This window comes from Schistocerca americana, chromosome X (assembly GCF_021461395.2).
Source record: "Schistocerca americana isolate TAMUIC-IGC-003095 chromosome X, iqSchAmer2.1, whole genome shotgun sequence".
In the NCBI taxonomy this organism is placed as follows: domain Eukaryota; kingdom Metazoa; phylum Arthropoda; class Insecta; order Orthoptera; family Acrididae; genus Schistocerca; species Schistocerca americana.
In genome coordinates, this window is record NC_060130.1 from 929,855,394 (window position 1) to 929,883,113 (window position 27,720).

The 27,720-nt window shown below is 43.5% G+C and overlaps 1 protein-coding gene across 1 annotated transcript in view; it reads right to left on the reverse strand.

Moving 5' to 3' along the window:
* Positions 1–27,720, reverse strand: part of LOC124556406 (glutamate receptor 3-like) — a 192,290-nt gene that overhangs the window by 163,895 nt on the left and 675 nt on the right. The window contains exon 2 of the mRNA XM_047130366.1: positions 21,765–21,944. Coding sequence (XP_046986322.1) covers positions 21,765–21,944 — 180 coding nt within the window. The remainder of the gene's footprint in view (positions 1–21,764; positions 21,945–27,720) is intronic.

Consider the following 27,720-nt stretch of genomic DNA (forward strand, 5'->3'; position numbering starts at 1 on the left):
TAACTAAGCTCTCCCTGTTCCTCCACGCGATGCAGAAGTCTTATATATAGCCGTCTCCGACTTAAATTGGGATGGTGACATCCACGAAGCTGCAGGGATGCTAAGGTAGACAGTGAGGAGCAGTTACAAGATGCACAGGGATGGTATAAAAAACCGTGCTGGAGATTTTGCTGTATGGGATACACAGCAAATAGTTTCTTTTCACGATATGAAAGTAGCATGAATATGATTCACCAGTGGCTGTAATTATTAAAAGATATTTCCATTGGATCCACCGCAAGTATGTGATTGATTCCAAATCCCAGACAGCGTTTCTACCACAAATCGTAATGCTTTCAGCGACTCTTGCGTGATCCTGTAGTACCAAGACCGCTTTTTTTGGAGGGTGATAGTAACGTAGTCATTGTGAACGTGTTTTTAACGGCGCGGACGTTAAGTGAAACACATGTTACCGGTGTTAGAGTCCTTCTGTGGTCAGCTACAAGTGTCAGTTCACAACAGTGTTCCTCGGAAAGAGCATCATCTTCCCTCCAGGGATTCCCATTTGAACTACCCAGTGAGCGTAATCCGACTTCCGGAAAACGAATTACTCGCCATGCAAAGCGACTCTCATGATCTATTTAATTAATCAGCCTATCGATCTGATATTGATGGCGTGTTACCTGGCGACTGGAGGCGATGATTAAGGCACCAGGATATTATTCACGACTTAGAGTTGTAATAAGGCTTATTTTCGTTGCGACAGTATCTTTTAACGAGATTGCAATCTCCCACCGCGACGGGGAGAGACAACTGTCGTATCAAACTTGGATGTATTACCGAACCTATAAAATGATACATAGTAGAAGCCTGATATTTACCACTTCTCTGTGCTGTTATTTTTAGAGGCTTCGTATGTGGCGAAGCATTTGGTTACGTTAAGGGAGTTCAAAAATGAGCAGGAATTCTGTGACAGATGTAGAGCCGGCAGCTGTGGCCGAGTGGTTCTAGACGCTTCAGTGTGGAACTGTGCGACCGCTGCATTCGCAGGTTCGAATCCTGCCTCAGGCATGGATGTGTGTGATGTCCTTAGGCTAGTTAGGTTTAAGTAGTTCTAAGTTCTAGGGGACTGATGACCTCAGATGTTAAGTCCCATAGTTCTCAGAGCCATTAGAACAATTTTTTGAACCTCAGATGTTAAGTTCGATAGTGCTTAGACCCATCTGAACCATTTTTTTGAACAGATGTAGATCTTAGCACTCTGCCATGAGCTGAAAATGAGTTTAAATATTCTAGTCCTGTGATGCATGAAGTAACAGATATTAAACTGATTAGAACAGATTTTTTTCTACTTGATGAGAGAATACTTAGAGGAAACGTAGCCTATGCCATACCGTTACAGGATGTTTACAACAAGTAACGATACTTCAGCGATTTGAAAAAGCATGTATGCATCGATTTCTTCCGTCTTCGAAAACAACCTCTATAAATGGGAGAAATCTACATTTTGTTTGAGAAATTCGAGGTGTATGGTCAACAACATCACAGTCTCGAATTGGGTACAGTGGGTTTTTTGAAGTGAGGGGTCTATGTTGGGGTGGAATAGGTTAGAACTATTGTATACATCCAAGCTGCAGCTGGTTGTTTCGCAGTGGACTGTGGTCGGCTGCAGCAGTGGTAATAAGGAGTCGGCAACCGGAAGTAAAGGATTACTTCAGCCTGTGATGGGCAGTTAGTTACGAAGAATGCGCCGACCTGTCTGATATTGTCCATGGTGGTTGGGTCTGGTGAAGCGACCAATGTCACTTATATTCCAAACATTGTCATATACGCCATATATTTTTTAAATAAACAATATTACACACATTGGTTGAACGGCAGCTGAAGCGAACGTGTGTGTCGCATGGGAGAATATTCAAGATGATAGGTGTTTGCCCTGGACTTATTGATAACTTCTGAATTCCTACCAGTCTAATCTTTCCTGGACACCGCCGGCCGCAGTGGCCATGCGGTTCTAGGCGCTTCAGTCTGGAACCACGCAACCGCTACGGTCGCCGGTTCGAATCCTGCCTCGGGCATGGATGTTTGTGGTGTCCTTAGGTTAGTTAGGTTTAATTAGTTCTAAGTTCTAGGGGACTGATGACCTCCGATGTTAAGTCCCATAGTGCTCAGAGCCATTTGAACCATTTTGTTTTCCTGGGAACCCTCTGTGGCCAGCGGTGGTGCACTGTGGCATACACATGCATCCAAAACTGCGGCTGTGGACAAAGTTTTTATTTTTCACCTGTGGCGTATGAGAGGATTGGCGCTGCTCTTGTAGACCTCGATACACTAGTGAACAGGATGTGTGAGTGTTCCAGCGATTTTCGACATCCTGCCCTGACATCTACTGCTACGGAATGGATCGTGGTTTAAATGTGTCGAGTTTAGTGCTTCTCAATACAATGCATGCACACTGTCCGGCAGTGGTATTTGCTGTTGTGTCCATCCTATCATGCAGTAGACGCTCCCTCCTCCTCCTCCTCCTTCCCAATGTAGCGGAGCGGACCGGCTTTGGAATTCTATAGTTCTTAAAAATCCGTCTGTAACGTTAAATTCCCGATTGATAGCAATCTCTGACATCTAGCTGAGACATCTTATTACTACAGACTGGATCACAGTTTAAGTGTTTTGTGTTTAGTGGTTCAAAAATGGTTCAAATGGCTCTGAGCACTATGGGACTTAACTTCTGAGGTCATCAGTCCCCTAGAACTTAGAACACTTAAACCTAAATAACCTAAGGACATCACACACATCCATGCCCGAGGCAGGATTCGAACCTGCGACCGTAGCGGTCGCGCGGTTCCAGACTGTAGCGCCTAGAACCGCTCGGCCATCCCGGCCGGCTAGTGCTTCTGAAAACATTGCAATGGGCTCTGTCTTGCAGAGGTATTTGTTGTTATTGTTGTGACTATCCAATCACGCAGTAGGTTCTGCCTCATTCTGAATGTTGTGGAGAGGACCGGCTTACGGGTTGTATAGTGCATTCAAAACCAAATCACAACACCAAATTCCCGATTAATCAATTTATTGTTTCTGATAATGGTATTGTAAGCATAGACACCAGCTCAACCCCTCTCCAGATTGTTTAAGGACACAGCATGCAGCTGAGCTGAAATTTGAAAATTTCAGCTACCTCCAATATAATGTACTTCATTCCAAATGACCTAACTGTGTCAGTATCCACAGATAGGAGGCAAAGGAAAGCAGATGCAGTAGGGTTTGAAAGCCGGGTAGTTGCAAGATCAAATTTTGCCAAATATTCCAATTCTAGCACCCACCAATAGGAAGCAAGGAGAAATTGTCCCAAACTAACGGGTATAGAATTAATTAATTACCCAATCAGTCGGATAGAGTGAAGGAATCGTGACCAACAGTGACCAACAGTGCGTGTAGGCCCAGTTCTGGCATATGAAACGGCGTGGCCACTTGAGAGAGAGTGCCTGTGTTTCGATAGGAATTTCTTAGGTATCAATATCATAGGGTTGTCGTTATCTGACGCTTTTGCCCAGGTATTAGCACCGTGCTTCACAGAGCTGTGCAGCCACCAACAACTGACAGTGGTGATGTGAGCCCTCTGGCGTTTCCAAAGTCCCTCTCGCGCGCCCCAACTCCGGGCAGTCTGTGCACGTGGCAGGATGTGAGCAAGTTTTCAGGTATGTTTAAGCAGTCTATTACAATGTAATTATGTGTTTGCGTATGTGATCAGAATGAAAAAGCATCGCAACTGTATAGATATTCACACACTGGAATCGATTTCCTGACAAACTCTTTAAATAAACTACACTACTGACCATTATAACTGCTACACCAACAACAAATGCAGACGATAAACGGGTATTCATTGGAAAAATATATTACACTAGAACTGACATGTGATTACATTTTCACCCAGTTTGGGTGCATAGATCCTGAGAAATCAGTACCCAGAACAACCACCTCTGGCCGTAATAACGGCCTTGATACGCCTGGGCATTGGGTCAAACAGAGCTTGTAAAGGTACAGCTGCCCATGCAGCTTCAACACGATACCACAGTTCATAAAGAGTAGTGACTGACGTATTGTGACGAGCCAGTTGCTCGGCCACCATTGACCAGACGTTTTCAGTTGGTGAGAGATTTGAAGAATGTGCTGGCCAGGGCACCAGTGGAACATTTTCTGTATCCAGAAAGGTCCGTACAGGACCCACAGCCGGCCGAAGTGGCCGAGCGGTTCTAGGCGCTTCAGTCTAGAGCCGCGCGATCGCTACGGTCGCAGGTTCGAATCCTGCCTCGGGCATGGGTGTGTGTGTTGTTCTTAGGTTAGTTAGGTTTAAGTAGTTCTAAGTTCTAGGGGACTGATGACCTCAGCAGTTAAGTCCCATAGTGCTCAGAGCCGTTTGAACCATTTGAACAGGACCCACAAGATGCGGTCGTGCATTATCCTGCTGAAATGTAGGGTTTCGCAGGGGTCGAATGAAGGGTAGAGCCACGGGTCGTAAACATCTGAAATGTAACGTCCACTGTTCAAAGTGCCGTCATTGTGAACAAGAGGTGGCCGAGACGTGTAACCAATGGCAGCCCATATCATCACGCTGGATGATACGCCAGTATGGCGATGACGAATACACGCTTCCAATGTGCCTTTACCGCGATGTCGCCAAACACGGATGCGACCATCATCATGCTGTAAACAGAACATGGATTCATCCGACAAAATGACATTTTGCCAATCGTGCACCCAGGTTCGTCGCTGAGCACACCATCGCAGGCGCTCCCGTCTGGGATGCAGTGTCAAGGGTGACTGCAGCTATGGTCTCCGAGATGAAAAGCTAATCATTTTCATATCACAGCATCGTCTTCCTGTCGGTTAAATTTCGTGTCTGTAGCACGTCATCTTCGTTGTGTAGCTATTTTAATGGCCAGTAGTGTATATTCCATACACCACCATGTGCCCTGTAAATTGTTTCAACAAACAGTATTCCATACACTGCAGTCACTTTCCCCACAAATTCTTTAAATAATTAGATCAACTATATTCCAAACACTGCCTTGTTATCAAATGAATTGTTTAAATATGCAATATTCTACACATTATCTAAATTGTTTAAACAATATTCCATATACAACAATCGAGTTCCCACCAAATTGTATAAATAAATAAATAAACTGTATTTCATATACAGCCCTCTATCACATAAATTGTTTAAGTAAACAACATTCCATATGACGTCTAAATTGTTTAAACAATGTTTCATACACTGCAATCAATTTTCCGCCAAATGACTAATAAACTGAGTCTTTTCCCGCCAATTTCTAGGTGGGAAGGGGGGAGGGCTTGGAGATTTCCCAGAGGTGAGATGTTAATTAATTTATCGATTTAATTAACTGGTCAATCAAGTTGATATCAAAAGTGAGCTTGTATTGACTAGGGGAATTCCCAGAGGGGTGGGAGATGAGGAAGGGTAGCGGTAGGGGGAGTAGGAGGAAGGGGAGGGGTGGAGGTTTCTTTGAAAACCAATTAACTGGACAACAGGTTAAGGATCTGTCAATCAAAAGGATGCATTAGCCCTAGGGGGTCATAATCCACTTAGCAGAACAATAGGTAAAGGACCAAAGGACCTGCCAATAAAAGGAGAACAATAGGCTTACCCCTGAATGTATGATTACCCCTGATGTAGGCTACCTGCAATGTGCAGTGATCAACTCTTTGTCCTACTACTCATGCTCAACTGTAACAGATTGACCTAGAAGGTAATACTATTTATAATAAGAAATCTTTTCAATTTAAAGCTGTCCAGGACATCTACATCGCTTTTCTCAGATAGATTTTCCAAGTCTCCATAACGAAGTTGCAAAGGTGCTACAATATTTCTATCGATGTATTTGTGTGAGAGAGCTTTTTTCAGTTATCAAACTAAATAAGGCACAATTATGTGGCAACTTGAGTGCAAAACTCTGTGAAATTGACTGCGTCTGTCCGTATGCCGACAGTTTGTACCAGATAGAGATTATGTCTTTACCGAGCCATAAATAACTAATTAATTCTGGGAACTTGTTTTGTTTGTGTTATGTGTTATTGAGAAATGTGAAATGTAAAACGAAGCCGCATGTAGTGCGACCGCTCTGCGATTTAAATACCGCACGTTCTCTGTCTTCCCCTCTTCCCCCTCATCACGCTCAGACAGCGTAGAGTGGTGGTGGGGGAAACGTGAAGCAAGGCTACGCGGCTTGGCACTCTGGCCTAGGTATGGCCCACGAGCCATAATCTTGCCCACCCCTGTTCTAAGACAAAAGGAAAAAACCACGCACCACAAAGCAGTCATCGGAATTGCACGGAAATAGATGTCATGTACATATACAGGCAAATAAGTAATTACAATTTCAGAAAAACTGAATCATTTGTTCGAGAGGAAGATCTTCACAAATTGAGCAAGTCAATAACGCATTTGTCCTCCTCTGGCTCTTGTGCGAGCAGTTATTCGGCTTGATATTGATAAGAGTTATTGTACTCGTATGCCCTCCTGAGGAATATTGCGCCAAATTCGTCAAAATTGTCAGCTGGTTGGAAGTCCCTGCCCATAATGCTCTCAACCGAGAAGAGATCCAGCGACCTCGGTGGCAAAGGTAGGATTTTGCAAGCACGAAGGCAAGCAGAAAAAACATAGCCATATGCGGGCAGGCATTATCTCGCTAAAATGTAAGCCCAGGGTGGCTTGACATGCAGGGCGAAAACAAGGGGCGTAGAATATCATCGACACAACGCTGTTCTGTAGGGGTGCTGTGCATTAAAGCCAAAGGAGTCGTGCTATAAAATGAAATGGCATCACAGACCATCACTCCTGATTGTCGGACAATATGGTGGGCAGCAGTCACATTGGTATCCCACTGCTGCCTGGGGTGTCTCCAGACACGTCATCACTTGTCATCAGGGCTCAGTTCCAAGCAGGAATCGTCACTGATGACAATTTTTCTCCAGTGAAAGAGACTCCAGGCCGAAGACGTGTCTGGAGACGCCCCAGACAGTGGTAGGATACCAACCTGATTACGCCGCAATACGGCCCGACAGCCAGGAGTTATGGTCTGGGGTGATATTTCATTTCATAGCAGGTTAACAATCGTGACAGCCTTATATCACAGCGGTGCGTCGACGATATTCTACGCCCTCTTTCGCTGCCCTCCTGGGATTACTTTCAGCCAGATAGTGGCGTCCGCATACGGCGGTAGTTTCTACTGCTTGTCTTCGTGCTTGTTAAACCGCACCTTGGCCAGCAAGGTCACCGGATCCCTCCCTAATTGAGAACATTTGGAACCCTATGGGCAGGGTCCTCCAAATACCTCGGGATTTTGACTATCTAACGCGCCAATTGGACAGAATTTGGCATGCTATACCTCAGAAGAACACCCAAAAGCCGTACCAATCACTGACAAGCCGAATAACAGCCTCCATAAGGGCCAGAGTTGGACAAACGCGTTATTGACTTGCTCGATTTGTGAATCTCTTTCCGTTGAATGTATCATTCCATTTTTATAAAATCCTATTCATTCTTTTGCCAGCACATGTACATCACATCTACCCATATGAGTCCCATTCGGAAAAATTCCTTCATGGTGCGTTTTCTTTTTGCCTTATAGTGTATACAACAGCTAGGTTGAATGGAAGAAAGACAAAGACTGAGGCTTAAGCCAATGGGCCGCTGAAGATGAGTCAGAGAGAAGGGGGACACTTCATGAAATTGTTCTTACCATTAATCCTATAATTTTCGTAAATATCTCAATCATTCCACATGGCCACGAAAGTTGTATAATCTGGGGAAGAAGACCAAAGATAGTATTCATACACTGCCTGACAAAAGAATTGAAGCAAATAAAAGACAAATTCGGATATCAATGTGATTGCATATACGTACACACAATCTGCAGATATGTACATGATTAGGGTTGCAATTCTCTGTGACATGTAGAACAGCCATCAGAGAAATTAGCGTTGTTCAAATGCCCCCTCAGTCTCTGAAGTATTCCCCCTCCCCTTCCCGATTCTCCAGTTCTTTGGCAGGCAGTGTACATCACGACAGCCAGTTATCTTCTGCAATAAAGGTCGTGAAGATAGAATGATCTGTAGCGTAGAGTAAAGTGTATGGTTAGTTGTAAGGTAACAGTTTTTTTCTCAATTGGCGAAGGCAATGAATGTCAAGACGTAATCTTAGTTTTAATGAATACAGATTTCGAAGTGTGATTTATGTGCTCCAGTTTGACAATTCATTGGTCAAAGGAAATAGGTGGCATCGCTAGGTTCAAAGTTTCGTCCAAGCAAGACAAAACCCGACAACGCCAAATTCTCCTAACGAACATTACCCTGTATGCAAGATATATATATTATTCGGAAGCAGAAAGGGTTGTAGGGACAGAGACCTGTAGCAGAGACACTCCCTGAAGCTACCAGATCAGGTAAAGCTCATTGGCTTTCTAGCCGTACATCTTTGTCTGCCTTTGGCATTAGTGGGGAAAACATACGTTATGTGTTAGCACGTTCAAATCAAGTGAACACGTTTCCTCGTCAGGAACAAATGGTTATTCGTGACTATTTGTTCCAGTTATGGTGGCTATTAGAATGATAGTGTACGTTTGTGAGCGTTTATCGGTACATCCGATTTGTTCTCAGCCTCGGGCAGACAACTACGCACCGCATTTGTTTGGCTTGTCATGACGGCAACTCAACAGTCTCCAGGTAAATCCTCTTACGCGTAAATCCCTGGCGCATTTTTCCTCAGACTATAACGTCGCTGTGGTACTACATTGTGCTATGGCATCGCTACCCCAATGTACCCGTCAGTAATGTGACGATATATTCGGTAGATATTTATGCCAGAACTGCTTTGCCAAATAGCCCAAGGTGCCACATTGTCCTGGGGATAAATAATGAGCTTTCCTGTTACGTTCAGTTTATACTGTTCCTTGGATGAAACCAGGATCTACATGTATCAAGTGTTGTACCTAAGTATTTCTGTTCTGTGTAGTACGATGAAGCGTACACTGGATGCAGTAAGTACATTCTCTTGTCTATAAATCACAACCTTGCTTGTAATTGCTATCCCCATGTTCTGATTGCTTTGAAAATTAACCATTATTACAGAGAAGGAAATGGAAAAAATTAGGTATCATAATACAGTCAATAACGACGTCTTTTGAGTGGGAGCAGTAGCTCGGATTGGGCAAGGTTAAGACAGGAAATGGGCTATATCATTTTCAAAGGAACAGTTAAGGAATACGCTTCACATGCATGTAGTAGCCAAGTCAATGTGTTTGGGCCCAGTGCAAAGCATAAAAAAATTATGAATTTAACGAATTTTGCACTCATAATAGTCTAAGTATATTAATGTGGCAACCATATTAACTCAAAAATTATGAGATGCACAGTCACGCCCCAGCCAACGTTACGTGCCGGGGCACAATAGGGGACACCGTTACAAACTTCTTAAAACTACGCTTACTACGTTACGTAACGGTAATTTGATAGTTGCTTTTGTCCCTTTTTTTGCCGCTGCACGGTTGTTGTTAAAGTACACAGCACAACACATAGATATCAGTCTTTGTCATATCCCCAACTGTATTTTTTTTTTGTGTTGCTTATCTTTTGTGACACATATAATATACATAGTTGTAGGAAATGTAGACTCCGTATTGTATTTTGAGACCACTACTATGGACGTGCGAGTGCAATAAAACTCGACTTTGACAGGGCACCTTACCACACAGAACCATATATAAATTATCACTTACTAAACATTGCCAGTTTTGGCCACCACGAGCTAAAAATCGTGCTAGTTGTGACGCATAGACTACAAGAAAACACTTACGGAACTTAGAAAGGAAAAGACTACCAAAATATAACAGGTAACAGGTTCTTGTGCCGTCAGCCATAAAAAATATTCAAAAAACGTTTTCAACGTCCAAATGGCTCATACAGTTTAAAACTTTCTCTCTTGACTCTCTTAACCACAGAAAATCGCTGCTCACAGTCACCTATGTAACGGAGGCAACAATAAACGTACAGTTCAGTGGGGTACCAGTCGTGAACAGGACACTGTGGATTACGTACACCATGTGATCAAAAGTATGCGGACAGTCCCAAAACCATACGTTTTACATATTAGGTGCAGTGTACCGCCACCTACTGACAGATACTCCATATCAGCGACCTCAGTAGTCATTAGACATCGTGAGAGAGCAGAATGGGGCGCTCTGCGAAACTCACGGACTTAGAACGTGGTCAGGTGATTGGGTGTCACTTGTTTCACACGTCTGTACGCGAGATTTTCACTCTCCTAAACATTCCTAGGTCCACCGTTTCCGATGTGACAATGAAGCGGAAACGTGGAGGAACACGTACAGCACAAAAGCGTACAGGACGACCTCGTCTGTTGACTGACAGAGACCGCCGACAGTTGAAGAGGGTTATAACGTGTAATAGGCAGACATCTATCCAGACCATCACACAGGAATTCCGAACTGCATCAGGATCCACTGCAAGTACAACGACAGTTGGGCTGGAGGTGAGAAAACTTGGATTTCATGGTCAAGCGGCTGCTCATAAGCCACACGTCACGCCAGCACGGCGTAAGGAGCGTAAACATTGGACGATTGAACAGTGGAACAGCTTTGTGTGGAGTGACGAATCATGGTACACAATGTGGCGATCCGACGGCGCGGTGTGGTTATGGTGAATGCCCGGTGAACGTATCTGCCAGCGTGTGTAATGCCAGCAGTGAAATTCGCAGGTGGTGGTGTTATGGTGTGGTCGTGTTTTTCATAGAGAGGCCTTGCAGCCCTTGTTGTTTTGAGTGGCACTATCACAGCACAGGCCTACAATGACGTTTTAAGCACCTTCCTGCTTCCCACTGTTGAAGAGCAATTCGGGGACGGCGATTGCATCTTTCAACACGATCAAGCACCTGTTCATAATGCACGGCCTGTGGCGGACTGGTTGCACGACAATAACATCCCTGTTATGCACTGGCCTGCAGAGACTCCTGACCTAAATCCTATAGTACACCTTTGGGCTGTTTTGGAACGCCAACTTCGTGCCAGGCTTCACCGACCGAAGTCGATACCTCTCCTCAGTGCAGCACTCCGTGAAGAATGGGCTCCCATTCCCCAAGAAACCTTCAAGCACCTGATTGAACGTATGCCTGCGAGAGTGGAAGTTGTCATCAATGCTAAGGGTGGGCCAACACCATATTGAAATCCAGCATTACCAATGAGCGGCGCCACGACCTTGTAAGTCATTTTCAGCCAGTGTCCGTATACTTTAGATCAGTTAGTGTACGTCGTTCGGTCCATCAAAACACCATCATGTATCTAAGGATCATGTCAAGCTTACACCTTGCGCATACTGTCACTTCAGAGATGTGCGTGTGGCGAGGGCTTCCAGTCGGGTAGACCGATCGCCTGGTGCAAGTCGTTTTAGCTGACGCCACTTCGGTGACTTACTCGTCGATGAAGACGAAATGACTCTGAAGACAACACAGCACTCAGTTCCTGAGTGGAGAAAGTCTCTGACCAGGCCAGGAATCGAACCCGGACCCCTCGCATGGCATTCTGCCACTCTGGACACTCAGCTATGGAGGCGGAAGTCACTTTACGGAAGGAACAGTGATCGGCATGCCAAGCTGTCGGCTGCATTGGTATACACCACAGAGACTTCATTTTATCATTCAACCGCTATCGCGACACATGAAGCATTCCAGGCATGCTTCGTAGATGACGCACGCTATCAGTCCCACCACCGGATGATCTCTAAGTCAAAATTATGGCTCGTAGCTTCTGCGACGAGAATGCAGCAGGCCTTTTGTTCGCATTTATGGTAGTCATTAGAAAGACTCTATCGACTCATACAGTACGCAGTTGTCTCCGAATGATGTGTTTGGCCTTTAGGTGTCCATTACAGACAATACTTCACACCCACCCTCTGAACCGTGTTATGCAAAGGTTGTGGTTAAGACAACACCTGGACTGGAACCTGGGTCGATGGCGTCGGGTGCAGTATCTGTGTGGTGCCTCACGATAATATTGTAAAAGATTGTGGAGACGGCTAGGTACCAATGTACGTCTCAGGCATGCAGTGAAACAGATTTAGTAGGGAGGTAGGTCAGCCATGTTTTGGGACAGTATATTATGAATGTTATACGTCTGTAATAGATAACGAGGGTAGGTTAAGGGCTGTGTTGTAGCGGGACAGGATCTTCCAACCTGTTGTCGAGCCAAACAGTCAATATTTCATTGACGGGTTGTCTTTCAAGATAATAATACATGAGCGCACTGTACCCACCTCGTGAAGATCATCCTCCAAGAAACAGGAAGCAACAGAATGGAACAGCCTAAGGTATTTGCTGAGACAAACTCGTTTGAGTATAGCTGGTAGGTATTTAAGCTTGTGGGAGTCCGGCTTACCCATTGGATAACCCCACGAGCGCTACGTTGTAGAGTGGGACAGGCTTGAGGAACAACGTCTCGACCAGCTAGAGGAAAGCATGCCAAGAAGGATTCAAAGATGTTGCGACGCACAGGACGAAGCCATAGGCTATTGAATTTATTGTATAAAACAGAAACACCAACTCGACGTAACATCTGGAAGCACAGCCTTAATCACGACGAGTACACCTTAGAAGCTACTGAATATTGTCCAGAATCAGATATACACTTTTGGACATACAGCCTTTATAGTGGTTATTGTTTTGCTTTTACTTGAGTGCAAAGTTATTTATTTAGTTTCATCTTCATTATCTTCACTTCAAGCATTTTGCTTTTTTGTTTTGTTTTGCCTTTCACGGTACCCATCGTTTCCTCGGTCTCTCTTGACTTCTCCTCTCAACTAGTTTAAATCTGCTTATCTGAAAATGTAATCTTCTCCAGTCATTCTTTCGAGATGTTCATTTCAGTTTCTCCTATTTCCTTGTATTTTATTGAGAATGTTAAATATATTCATTTCGTCCCTAATTTTCGAATTTCGAAATCTGTTGGCCCATGTACATTCCTTTACTGCTTTTAGAAACCTCATTTCTGTTTCTTGTATGTGTCTTCCTTGACATTTAACTGCAGCCTACGATTCACTCCTATAAATAAGCATTGGACCTGCCATTGCCTCACAAAGTCTCTATCTTGCTTCTTTCCTCGTTTTGTTTTAGAGACATCTGTTTATCGTTACACATATATTAACAAACTTTGCTGATTTCTTCTCCACGTCTTCGTCATACTTACATGAGACGTCACAACATAAATTTTTATCTAAGATTACAGCTGTGTGTTTTTACAGTCTTTTCGGAACGTTTATTAGGTGTTGTCGATATCTTCTTTTTCTCTTGATTTGCCATAGCTTTTTTCTAACAACATTACCAAATGCCTTAACGAAATGATGAACGCTAAATGGGTTTGCCGCTCGAAGTGGCCGCGCGGTTTGAGGAGCAATGTCACGAATTGCGTTGCCCCTCCCGCCGGTGGTTCCAGTCCTGCATCGGGCATGGGTATGTGTTTTGTTCCTAGCATAACTTAATTTAAGTAGTGTGTAAGTCTAGAGAGCGATGACCTCAGCAGTTTGGTCCCTTAGGAATTCACACACATTTGAACATTTGAGCTAAATTGGTTTTCCTGTTATACTCTCTGTGTTTTTCGATTATTTGCTTTAATATACTGTCTCTGTTGTCGATCTGCCCCTCCGAAATCTATTTGTTCTTCACCTAATAAAGTCTCAGCTATAACATTTAACCTTTGTTCACTATTCGTGGATAATCTTTGTATACGATGTCAAGCATATGTTCCACTATAGCTATCGCAGCTATTGTGATCTCCTTTTTTACATAGTGATATTACCTTTACTTGTGAGCATGCTGGAATAGCTCCCCTACTCCAGCACATATTCAATATATGTAGTAATCTCTTTTGTAGTAGGATGATACCATATTTTAGCAGTTCAGCATCTATACATGCATAGACCCTACCAGTAGCTTTTCTTTTTTTGTGTAAATTCATCCATACATAAATCATCTACACATTCTATTTCAATGTTGACCTCTATATTCTCTGCGGAGCACGTTTCTTCGTGCCGCAAATCCTTTCATTCTTCTATTAATTTTCTTTGTTGGATGTTATTTATTTGAGTAACTTCTTTTTCTGTTTCACTTAGCGTTTTCGTTGTATTATAAGCTGTCATTTACCTTCTGTAAATATCGTCTTCTATTATGCTTATAAATCGATCCCACGTTTCCTGAAGAGCTCGTTTCACTGCTCCATTTTCTGCATTTCTCTCTGGTTTGCAAATTTGATGATTCTGCTCTTTTGGTACATTGAGATAGATACGCGTTTTGTTTTTTCCTTATAACTTTACCTAATTCTGATGTTCAAATTTTTAGCCCTTTCTTCCTTCTTATCTTTTTCTTTTTTCCGAAGGCTTCTTCAGCAACTTCCTTAGCTGCAGTTTCTATATTTTTCCATTCTTTCTCTATTTTTTCCGCTTCTTCTTTCTTCTCTCTTTAGTTTAATAAGACTTAAAGTCCCATTCCTGTCTTTCCTCGAATCTAAGTCCACACATGATTGCAGATATGGAGGTGGTGGGATACGTTTGTGAGCAGTTTATTACAATACAGTCTGGGCCTGTACCAATAAAATAGCGAATAGCACAGTTCCGCTTGCGATCGGGGGCACGTACCGCTGCAGTGGCTCACCAAGTGACGTACCTCCAGGCAAGCGGCAAGTCGGACAGAGCTGAAGCACAAATAATCCTCTAATGATGGTTATACCAACCAGAAGATATGTGTTTCATTTTAGTTTCACATATGGTGAAGAGAGACCGAAAACTGCTGAAATAGGAAGCGATAGGCCTAAAATAAACTACTCTGCTTGCAGTGCGATTTTTTTTGCAAATCCCGCAGTCGTTTAACTGGTTACCGATGAAGTTGGCTACTAGTAATTACTGGTAACAAATAATAGTAGTTTTGATAAAATATGATCTGGAAGTGAGTAAAGTCTCCGTCTCTCATTCGGGCATACACACGTTTGCAGATACGCAGCTAGTTTACTTCCAGTTTCAGCTGCTGATCAAAGTAAACGACTGAAACATTTTATTACGATATTATTTTCCTCACAGTTGATATGAACTTTATTCTTATTTATTTATTTACTTATTTCACGTAGAATAACAACCTCTGTAACTTGAAAACTCTTCTTTTGGTCCAAGTCTGCGTACACCAACATGAAATTGTTGGTCCGTCTTGACGTAAAGCTCTTTAAAACATACAAAAGATGATATCGTTAAAAAAATTGAGGAAAACGTTACTACTTGTGTACTGTTTGGTTGCAGATACTGTACTGTGTCAATAGTTTTATAATACCTTTTTAATTTAGAGTCTCTGCATTATTTTTATTCTTGGTAAACGCTTTTACGGCATACAGCATTACGTCTGGAAGGCATGACGCACTGTTATTAACAAATATAAAAATGTGAGTTAGAATCATCAGTGTTATTGCTACTGGAATTTGTGGTAGTGTTTTCAATAACATTTTGGTGCTTGCTAGGTTGTAACGTAATTATGTCATGTAGCCACTTTAGTTGGTCGGATTTTTCTTGCCCTAAAGAGACAGAAAAACGTAACTTATCACCTTGGCAGTAAACATAACGCCATCTTGTTGTTAACGTGTGTCGCGAGAGGTCTCTGTGCGTAATGGGGGAATAAGCATGCGTCTGTTTGCGTGCGTGCGTCCGGGACATCGCGCGTTTGTATGTGTGATATCCGTTCTGTTCCTCGTGTCAGTTCTCTGAAAACAGTAAAGAGACGGCGATTGAAAAGTGTTGTGTGTTTATTTATTACGTTTCTACCTTCCTGTATAGACTTGTATGTAATAATTTTCTTCTAAAGTCAATTTAGGCTGTGAACTGTTTCTATGTTTCGGGATGTGTAGAGGAGTTTCGATATTTGTGGGCTGTTGCTTTTCATTTATTAAATCTCATGCGAAAGGGGAATGTGTGCTGTCACACTTCAGTGCTCTCAACGTTTTCTGTCTGCCTTGTTCGGAAGTTAATGTGTGTTTGTCGGGATTGACAGGAGTGGCATGTGAGTTGGTATATTCCTGCACTGCTGAATTTGGCTGGAGCTCAGGCCCTCTTTTATATACAACTAGATGGACAAAGTTTATATTCCATTGTGACGAATATAACAACAACAAAAAATTACAAGTATATTGAGTTAAACTAGGAGCAGTAGCAGCCCTGGGCACGAGAGAAGGGCTAGAAAAGGGAGGGACAGAGGAACACGATAAAAAATAAGCGGTGTAGGTAGGTGACAAGAAAGTGTTCTGTCTGGCTGAGAAATGAACAGATAACGAAGCGTAACTTCGTAAAGGTGGAGGTATCTGGTTTAGTGTGTGAAAGAGTGGAAATTGGACATATAGTCAATTTTTGGGGAACGTTATGAGGCTGACAGAAGAAACTGCTTATTTTCCAGAGGTAGACAGCAGCAACAGACAATAAGTTGCCGAATGTTTTATCAATGGCTACGATACTAGATAAGCGAGACCTTGTGTTTCGATTATGACGACATGACATGATACTTGATATTTGATATCAGTTACTCGGGTACACACGCGCTGAGGAACCGATGAAGTAGACATGGCATATGGTAGTGACATGATTTATCTGACAACAACCAACCTCTTTGGGAGTTGGAGGTACTGAGATGGTCAGAAGCGCGGTATCACAGATGTAACGCACACAAGTAGCCATCGTTAGTTCTAGCTGTCTAAAGTTTTCACTACTCGTCTCACGTTGAATTTCGTAGTTGCATCTCAATAACGGCGGTTCGGTAAAACGACTGATTACAAAAGTTTACATTTCATATCCTGTGGAAATATCTTTCGAAACTTCTGCGAGGGGGGGAGGGGGGGGGGGGGCTAGAAGCAAACGGAAGTGACATTGCGAGCAGCGACAGCAATTTCTGCTGCTTCCCAGGTGCTCATCAAAAGTTATACTCTAGCTCTTTTTGCTTTTCTGATACCGCCAAGAAGTTTATTAAGGTTAGTTAATGTGACTTTTATCGTCAGGGACTGGCAACTCTGTTTTGACTGTAATGGGATTTTAAAAAAAGAAATCCAACAAACGGGAAGAACTGTAGAGAACGAAAGAGAAATACATCTCACCAGAAACATGATTCTTTTTTTATAAGAAAAGACCCCTCGTTGTACAAAATGTCACCTACAAGGTGAGCATTTGCAAAAGAAAAGACTTACGGTACTGTATATGTCGTAGTGTTAGGCTGGAAACAGACAACGTACGAAAAGCATGCATCGTGCATTTATAGATACAAAAAGCAGATCATTAGAAGAGGACCAACTGAGCTACAACGAGCACGACTCACGAACCCTTCTCACAAGTATCATCCGCCAGTAGCTTGTCTCCTACCTCCGATGACTTACAGAAGTACTTGCAAAAAACTTACACGACTAACACTCCTGAAAAAAAAAAGGATATTTGCAGAGAGATAGCTTAGCCACAGCCTAGAAAATCGTTTCCAGAATGAATATTAGCTCTATAGCGGAGCGTGCGCTGATATGAAACTTCGTGGGAGATCAAAACTGTGCGCCGGACCGGTACTCGAACCCAGGAACTTGCACTTGTCCACGAATGGCAAGGGTCCTGGTTTCGATTCCCGTTCTGGCACACAGTTTTAGTTTGCGGGAAGTTTCATATCACTCCGCTGCCGAGTGAAAATTCAGTCTGGAATTATACACTGACAGAAAAAAAATTGCGTCGATAAAAAATAATTAATGTAGAGTAATGAAATTTCGGGTATACATTTGTCTAGGTAACATATGTAAGTGATTAACATTGCAAGATGACAGGTTAATATGAGCACGAGATAAGCCATTACAAATGTGAAATGCTGGTGCATTAATAAAAGGTGTTATCGCCAGAATGTAGAATGCAAGCGTGAAGACGTGCATGCATTGTATTGCACAGGTGCCAGATATCAGTTTGTGGGATGGAGTTCAATACCTGTTGCTCTTGGTCGGTCGGCACAGGGACGGTTAAAAATGATTCAAATGGGTCTGAGCACTATGGGACTTAACATCTGAGGTTATCAGTCCCCTAGAACTTAGAACTACTTAAACCTAACTAACCTAAGGACATCACACACATCCATGCCCGAGGCAGTATTCGAACCGTAGACGTCACGCGGTTCCAGACTGAAGCGCCAGACCCGCTCGGCTACTCCGGCCGGCCAGCGACGGTTAATGCTGGTTGTGGATGACTCTGGAGTGATCGGACGATGAAGACCCATATGTGCTCGATAGGAGACAGATGTGGTGCTCGAGCAGGCCAAGGCAACATTTTGACACACTGTAGAAGATGTTGCATTACAACAAGAGTATGTGGACAACGTTATCCTGTTGAAAACCCTACCTGGAGTGCTACTCATGAATGGAAGTATAATAGGTCTAATCACCTTACTGGCGTAAAGATTAGCAGTCAGGTTGCGTGGGATAACCACGAGAGTCCTACGACGTTGCACCCAAGATCATAACTGCAGGTGTAGGTCCAGTGTGTCTAGCACGGAGATGAGTTTGTTCCAGAACCTCAATTGGCTTCCTTATAACCAACACACGTCCATTTCCGGCTACAAGGCAGAACCAGATTCCATCAGAAAACGCAACACACCTCCATCCAGCCCTTCAACGAACTCTCACTTGACATCACTGAAGTCGCAGACGGCGGTGGTTTGGGGTCAGTGGACTGCAAACTAGACGGCCTATGGCTCGGAGCTGCCCCTGAAGTAACCAATTTGTAAGCCCGCCCGGCTAGCCGCGCGGTCTACCGCGCTGCTTCCCGAGCGGGAAGTCGTGCCGGTCCCCGGCACGAATCCGCCCGGCGGATTAGTGTCGAGGTCCGGTGTGCCGGCCAGCCTGTAGATGGTTTTTAAGGCGGTTTTCCATCTGCTTCGACGAATGCGGGCTGGTTCCCCTTATTCCGGCTCAGTTACACTATGTCAGTGATTGCTGCATAAACACTGTCTCCACATATGCGTACACCATAATTACTCTACCATGCAAACATTGGGGTTACACTCTCTCGGGTATGAGACATTTCGGTGCGGGGGGGAGGGGGATCCACTGGGGATCGAACCGCACAATAACGCTGGGTTCGGTGTGGGGTGGCGGTAAGGTGGGTGGACTGCTGTGGCCTGTTGTGGGGTTGTGAACCACTGAGGGCTACGGCGGGAAGAAGCCTCTCCGTCGTTTCTAGGTCCACAGTTAAATATAAAATATATACAACACAACCAATTTGCCACAGTTCGTTGTGTAACTGTGGTGCCAAATGCTGCTGAGATTGCTGCTGCCGTGCAGTACGATGTGCGGGATCCATATACCGAACACGATAGTCTTCCCTGTCGGTACTGTCACGTGGCCGTCCGGAGCCAGGTCTTCTTCCAACCGTACACTCTCGTGACCACCGCTGCCAGTAATCGTGTACATTGGCTGCATTCCTTCCAAGTCTTTCTGTAATATCGCAAAAGGAACTTCCAGCTCCTCGGAACCCTGTTACACGACCTCGTTCAAAGTCAGTGATGTATTCACAATGGACTCTATGTCACCTTAAAGGCATTCTTGACTAACATCAGTCCACCACGTCCAGTCTCAAAGGTAACTAACTCTCACGAACGTTGCAGCGCTTATTTAAAGCAAATCTGATTTCCATCCTCATAGTGGTGCTACTAGAGGCACTCCTATGTGATTGCCCATCACTTTCAGACGTAGAAACACGTCTACCAACTTTTATGTCGCAAACTCCTTCTTGGCGTTTCAACTTTCTTCCGTCAGTGTGTGTGTTTTCCAAAACACAGAGTTTTCAAAAAGTACTTACTTCAGAAAAACGGAAAAGTTGCCGATCGGAAATTCTAACCTCTGGAAGATGATTATCACCGTAAGGGTAATTCCAGTCGTGGAAATGTAACAAGACTGTGAATGGAGAAAAAAGCAGTTTCCAGAACTAAACTTCCATGCTGCAGCGGAGTGTCCACTGTTATGAAACTTCCTGCCAAATTAAATCTTGAACCGTAATCATGCCTTTCGTGCAAAATTACGAGGGTCACTTCAAAACAAATGCACGCTGTTTTTGTAAAAGTACAGTTTTCATTCTGTATGTGTGAAAGTTTTACAATGTGTAGATACATCCTTCCCGCTTGTTTTTAAACTTAGTTCAACCTGTTCCCATGAGTGGCGCCGTCACAGCATGTCTTCAAGATGGCTGCTACACTTGACGTTCGACAGAAGCAACCTGCTGTCATAGAATTCCTATGCTGTGAAAACGAGACAGTGGGAAACTTCCACAAGAGGTTGAAAAAGGTGTATGGAGATGCTGCTGTCGATCGCAGTACAGTTAGTCGGTGGGCAAGCAGGTTATGTGATTTAAGTGGGCGCGGCAATATTGAGGATTGTCCTCGCAGCGGCAGGCCTTGTACTGCACACACTCCAGACAATGTGCAGATAGTTAACGACTTTGTGACTGCTGACAGACGCATCACAGTGCACGAATTATCACGCTACGTTGGGATAGGGGAAGGAAGTGTTTGCAGAATACTGAAAGTGTTGGCGTTAAAAAAGGTTTGTGCCAGTTGGGTTCCCAGGATGTTGACAGTAGATCACAAAGAAACAAGAAAAACGGTATGAGCGAACTTTTGGAACAGTACGAGAATGGTGGAGATGAATTTCTTGGAAGAATTGTGACAGGTGATGAAACATGGCTCCATCATTTTTCACCAGAGATGAAGATGCAATGGAGTGGCATAATGCAAATTCATCCAAGGAAAAAAAAAAATTTCAAAACCACACCTTCTGCTGCAAAAGTTTTGGCTATGGTGTTTTTCGATTCCGAAGGACTCTTGCTTGTGGACATCATGCCAAGTGGAACCACCATAAATTCTGATGCATATGTGACGTCACTGAAGAAACTTTATGCTCGACTGAGTCGTGTTCGACCACATCGGCAAAAGCAGGATGTTTTGCTGTTGCACGACAATGCACGGCCACATGTCAGTCAAAAAACCATGGAAGCGATCACAAAACTAGGATGGACAATACTGAAACACCCGCCTTACAGTCCTGACCTGGCTCCATGTGACTATCATTTCTTTGGGAAACTGGAAGACTTTCTTTGTGGAACAAGGTTTGAAGATGATGACTCCCTTGTGCACTCTGCCAAACAGCGGCTCCAACAAGTTGGTCCAGAATTCCCCCCCCCCCCCCCCCCCTCCCCCCTGCGGGTATACAGGCGCTGGTTCCGAGATGGCGTAAGGCAGTTGAGAGGGATTGAAATTATGTGGAGAAATGAAAATATTGTTCCTAAAGGATGTATCTACACACTGTAAAACTTTCAAACATGTAGAATAAAAGATGGATTTAAAAAAATGGTGTGCATTTCTTTAGGAGTGACCCTCGTATCTTACCAAACTGTTTCCTGTGATTGAGTTATTTATCGGGGATATCTTTTCTAGTCAGAGTGCTGGTCCAGCTAGACATGCAGGAGAGATTTTGGGACGTTTGTAATATAGCAGAGAGGCACTGGCAGAAGTGAAGCTACCAGAGCGAGTCGTGTGCTGATTCTGGATAGCTCAGTTGGTAAGAACGTTGTCCGTTCTGGCTCCCAGAATTGATCTGTTAGGACGCTCGAAACGAAGCGGTGTTGGTAATTAAAGTTTAGAAAGGCGTGAGCAGCGGAGGACAAACCTGCTGCTGAAGACGGGCGTGGTGAAGCGCACGGCGGCGGCGCGCTCGCGGTTGACGGCGAGGCCGGCCAGCGCCACGTCTGCGGAGCCGCGGACCACGCAGCCCAGCAGCCCGCTCCATTCGCCCGTCCGTCTGTCCAGCGCCCCGAACGCGCGATCGCGCGGCACCTCGTACACCGATCTGCAAACACCAGCTGCCGATGCAACATTCGGTTCTGCACCTTCTTACTGTCTCGTGCCACAGATGGGTACGATTTTAATACACTACTGGCCATTAAAATTGCTACACCACGAAGATGACGTGCTACAGACGCGAAATTTAACCGACAGGAAGAAAATGCTGTGATATGCAAATGATTAGCTTTTCAGAGCATTCACACAAGGTTGGCGCCGGTGGCGACACCTACAACGTGCTGACATGAGTAAAGTTTCCAACCGATTTCTCATACACAAACAGTAGTTGACCGGCATTGCCTGGTGAAACGTTGTTGTGATGCCTCGTGTAAGGAGGAGAAATGCGTACCATCACGTTTCCGACTATGATAAAAGTCGGATTGTAGCCTATCGCGATTGTGGTTTATCGTATCGCGACATTGCTGCTCGCGTTGGTCGAGATCCAATGACTGTTAGCAGAATATGGAATCAGTGGGTTCTGGAGGGTAATACGCAACGCCGTGCTGGATCCCAACGGCCCCGTATCACTAGCAGTTGAGATGACAGGCATCTTATCCTCTTGACTGTAACGGATCGTGCAGCCACGTCTCGATCCCTGAGTCAACAGAGAGGGACGTTGGCAAGACAGCAACAGTTCGGCGACGTTTTCAGCAGCATGGACTATCAGCTCTGAGACCATGGCTGCGGTTACCCTTGACGCTATGTCACAGACAGGAGCGCCTGCGATGGTGTACTCAACGACGAACCTGGGTGCTCGAATGGCGAAACGTCATTTTTTCGGATGAATCCAGGTTCTGTTGACAGCATCATGATGGTCACATCCGTGTTTGGCGACATCGCTGTGAACGCACATTGGAAGCGTGTATTCGTCATCACCATACTGGTGTATCACCCGGCGCGATGGTATGGGGTGGCATTGGTTACACGTCTCGGTCACCTCTTGTTCGCATTGACTGCACTTTGAACAGTGGACGTTACATTTCAGATGTGTTACGACCCGTGGCTCTATCCTTCATTCGATCCCTGCGAAACCCTACATTTCGGCAGGATAATGCACTACCGCATGTTGCAGGTCCTGTATGGGCCTTTCTTGATACAGAAAATGTTCGACTGCTGCCCTGGCCAGCACATTCTCCAGATCTCTCACCAATTGAAAACGTCTGGTCAATGGTGGCCGAGCAACTGGCTCGTCATAATACGCCAGTCACTACACTTGATGAACTGTGGTATCGTGTTGAAGCTGCATGGGCAGCTGTACCTGTACCCGCCATCCAAGCTCTGTTTGACTCAACGCCCAGGCGTATCAAGGCCGTTATTACGGCCAGAGGTGGTTGTTCTGGATACTGATTTCTCAGGATCTGTGCTCCCAAATTGCGTGAAAATGTGATCACATGTCAGTTCTAGTACAATATATTTGTCCAATGAATACTGGTTTATCATCTGTATTTCTTCTTGGTGTAGCAATTTTAATGTCCAGTAGTGTATTAATAAAAATGAAACATGTGGAATGGTTACTATACAGGGTGTCCCAGAAATGTTGCGACAATGTTCGAGGATTTGTAGAGGGTGTCTTGAGGAACAAATCGAGGATAGGAACCAGTGTTCGCAAACGTCATCCAACGACGCTACAGAGCGTCGAAGCTGTATGCGCTGACGCCTGCCACGAGAACATCCCTTCGGCAGCAAATGTGACTTTTTACGCTGACGGGCCGTAGGCGAAACGTCTCGCAATGTGTTTTTTGTTATTCAGTGAGCACGATTGCTTGTTACGAAGATCAGTGGAGAAGATGGAGGTAGCTGGTGATTAGAAGGGTCTTGTCTCCTATGAATGCGATGCTCTGTTGCCTCTTGGATGACGGTTCTGGACGCGGGTAACCATCTCCAGCTTATTTTTCTCCTGTATACCTGAAAACTTAGGAGATTTTAGAGGATTTCAGGAGAAAAATAAATTGCGGATAGACGCTCGTGTCCGAAAATGTAATCCAGCGAGGCAACGGAGCATCGCATTCGTAGGAGACAAGTCCGTTGTACGCAGCATCTAGCTCCATCTTCTCCACTGGAGAGCGTGGCAATCAGTCGCTATCAGTGGATAACAAACAACACTGAGAGTCGTTCGACCAATGATCCGTCAGCGTACAATGTCATTTTTTCTGCCAAAGGGCTGTCCGACTGGCAGGGGCAGGTGCCTGTAACACCTACAGTCTGTAGCGTCGTTTGATTAAATTTCCAGACGGGGTTCCTATCCACGGCTTGTTCATCAACACACCTTTTACAACCCCTAGAAGTTCATCATCACATTTCTGAGACACTTTGTAGAAATAATAACATCTCTTATGTTGTAATAATATAGCTTTTGGAAAGCCTATATGAGAAAATTTTGATGTACGTGTGTTACACAGCTAATTTACGAACTATAATAGAAATGAACTTCCACTACTTTGATAACTTCATAATTCGCACAACACAAAATGGAAGTGTGTATTCACAGGTATTAGTAGTTGAGTTAGCACTACGACTGGGAGCATCGGTCAGCAGATCGTGGCTAGACGACAGTGTAAATAAGAGAAATGCTGCTGTTTTCAGCCGTTTCCGCCTACTTTCGGTAAATGAGATTATCTGTTTACCGTGAAATGTTTGAGTGGACCGGTACCGAGACTCCCTACAAATTACACAATGGATTTTTGTACGAATTTTCATAACCAAATGGAGAGTGTAGAATGGACAACTGGCGTACCAAACAGACAAGCGTGAGGTTTAATTTTGTAAAAAAATAACTCAATGCTTGAAAGAGATTAGAGTAACTACGAAAAACTTAATTAATGATTTGAGAGAAAACTATTGTCGGAATTTTCGTAGCCTAACGAATAGTGAGAAATGGACGAATGGGACATCAAACAGAGAAGCGTGAAGTCCGGTTAAAGAATTAAAGTCATTAAAAAATTGAAGGCGATTTTGGAAATTAAGAAAGCTTAAGCAATTATTTGAGAAAAAATGCAAATATTTCTCGAATAGCTGCTGCTGGCCATGCAAATGAAGTGTCAAAAAGTACATCTCTTCGGAGCCTAGATATTTTGCGCATAAAAAGCTACGTTTTTGTGATATTTAACTGTAAAAAAATTGAAATAAAAACAAATAAGAACGGTCAAACGTTTTATGAAATGATCTGTTTAAAAGTAAAAAATGGTATAGATTAGAGAAACACCTAATTCTCCGTTGAATGATTCTCGAAATCATGGGCAACAAATGAGCGACAGATTGAGAATTTAAAGTTCAATGTTTAATTAAAATAGTGGAATTTTAAAGACAACTCGAGGATATTTGTCTGGTGAACTGTGTACATCGTGCTGTCTCAAATGCTGTACACGATTTCGAGTATCATTCAAAGGCGTCTCACATGTTTCTCTTATATATAATATTTTTTACTTTTAGGCAAATCCTTTCACAAAACGTTTGACAGTTTTATTTTCAAATGTTTTTCCTGAGTAGGATTTTTCACCTTGTCTTAATCAAATTCTTACTGTACGCCATTTATACCTGTGGATTCATGAACCGTGTTGAATTTATTGTTGACAAGAGACAGGTCATGTTATGTATATCCGCTTTTACCGGGCTGGAATTTTACCCTTCGATGCAAGCTCGTCTGCGAGGGGATACACTCACGCTAGCAACACAAAATTATCCTGTGGTAACGCAGCTTGTAAATTCCAGAGTTCCTTGCTATTTTCGAGATAGATAGTTTTCGTGATACTTTATTCTTCAAAAGTTATCTGTGAAATTTGGAGATTTATAGATGTAAAACTATAGTAACTTCCACTTTTTGTAGTGGTAGGGCTCAGGACCCACTAAAACCCACACCTCCATCTGCGGATGTTTCGATGTTATTCAGGTATCTGAGTATTGATATATTTCATCAGACATCCATGCCATCAATATCGATACCAAGTATTCCATAATTTCATTGTGTCGTAAGAAATGTCAGAGTATCGGTGTTGGGAAACATAATAACCTTTCATTAGCAATTTTTTCTATTTTATTTAACTGGATACTAATTACTGGTTTTACTTATACAGTTACCTGCTTCAGCCGTAATCTATGATCTAGTAACACAGAGACACATTTCACACTCATTTTAAATTGTGACTTCAGCGGCGAAATAGATGATTCTCACTCCTCTTTTCTAAATTTTTTCCTCGTTTTCGGTATTACGCTTAGTGTTGGGTTTTTGGTAATAACAGAATTAAATTGATTCATACGATACCGCAACACGGAAACCAACTTCCCCCACTCCAAAGATAAAGTGAGTTGAAGTTGAAAGCACAGCAAACTACAGGAACAAAATACAATTAATTCGACGAAAACTATGTTTAAAAGTCCCAAAAAAGTATAAATGTCTGAAAAAACTTAATAATACAAGAAACTTCCACTGTTACTTCAATCAACAACTACTTTTTTGTAATAGGAATTATCACATACAAGATAGAGAACTGCATGATTGTCACCATCCAAAATTATTTTCATCCATATCTTTTATTGGTCTTTAACGTCCGTAAATATGACGACAGTGTTTCATGTTCAAAAGCTAAATTTAGTTCCAATTTGTATTCTTCCGCCGCGCTGGATTAGCCGAGCGGTCTCAGGCGCTGCAGTCATGGACTGTGCGGCTGGTCCCGGCGGAGGTTCGAGTCCTCCCTCGGGCATGGGTGCGTGTGTTTGTTCTTAGGATAATAAGTAGTGTGTAAGCGTAGGGACTGATGACCTTAGCAGTTAAGTCCCATAAGATTTCACACACATTTGAACATTTTTTTTTGGTATTCTTCCGACATCCGGTGTTGCCCTGAAGCGACAAGAACGGGAGTCATCCACTTGAGGTACAGATGACTCATTCCGTTTCAGTATGACAGCTGTTCGAACTGTGGCTTCTCATCTTCTGAAGATTGTCGAGTCAAATTCTGAATTCTTCCTGCTAATTCCTGCTACTGGATAATTTCTATACTAGTCTCCTAAAGCACCCATGTGTTTAGAAAAATTAAAATACATCATCAAGGTCAGAATCGGCCATATACTCCCAAAGTAGGGAATAAAGACGGTATACTGACCGACGAAGAAAATAAATGATTCGCTAAAATTGTCGAGAAACGTAGCATCGAATTTTCGATTAAACTGCCATCAGCTCAACAGGTCATTTACAAGTGGCTTGAGAGCATCTATCAAGAAGAAACTGTGAAAGCCTTAAAGAGTGCATGTGGTGTGCGTACTGTAAGACCTTCGGTACACACACCATCAGATTATTTTACTTGTCGCCCTAACGAAGAGGGCGAGTGTCAGCAATACGTCTCGTGGTCTTATCGCGGCGTGTTTATCTTCTGCCGTTAGGTCGGACGATAGAAATGCCACTTGCACGTTTAGAGTAGCAGATTGACGGTGACCAACTTTAAACAGAACTTGATTAATTTTCACACACATTTATTAAAATAATAAAAATCATAGGTATTACGTAACTTGACTCTGGATGCTGTTTACAACTGACAATCTGAAGTTCCTTTGGTCTTGGTACGTTAATCTTATTCTCACATATCTCTGATACTTGACAAAGTGTCTATACATTTCTCTTCATGGCTATGTACAGGAATATTATAATCGTATTAGGCACAGACTGAAACTTGACTATAGACTAATGCAGACTGGTACAGACTAATGCAGACAAATGCAGACTGACTAATCGGAGGTCTGTACACTCATTATAATAACTCGAGCGTTCAGGTATCACTGCGCGAGTGTGATCC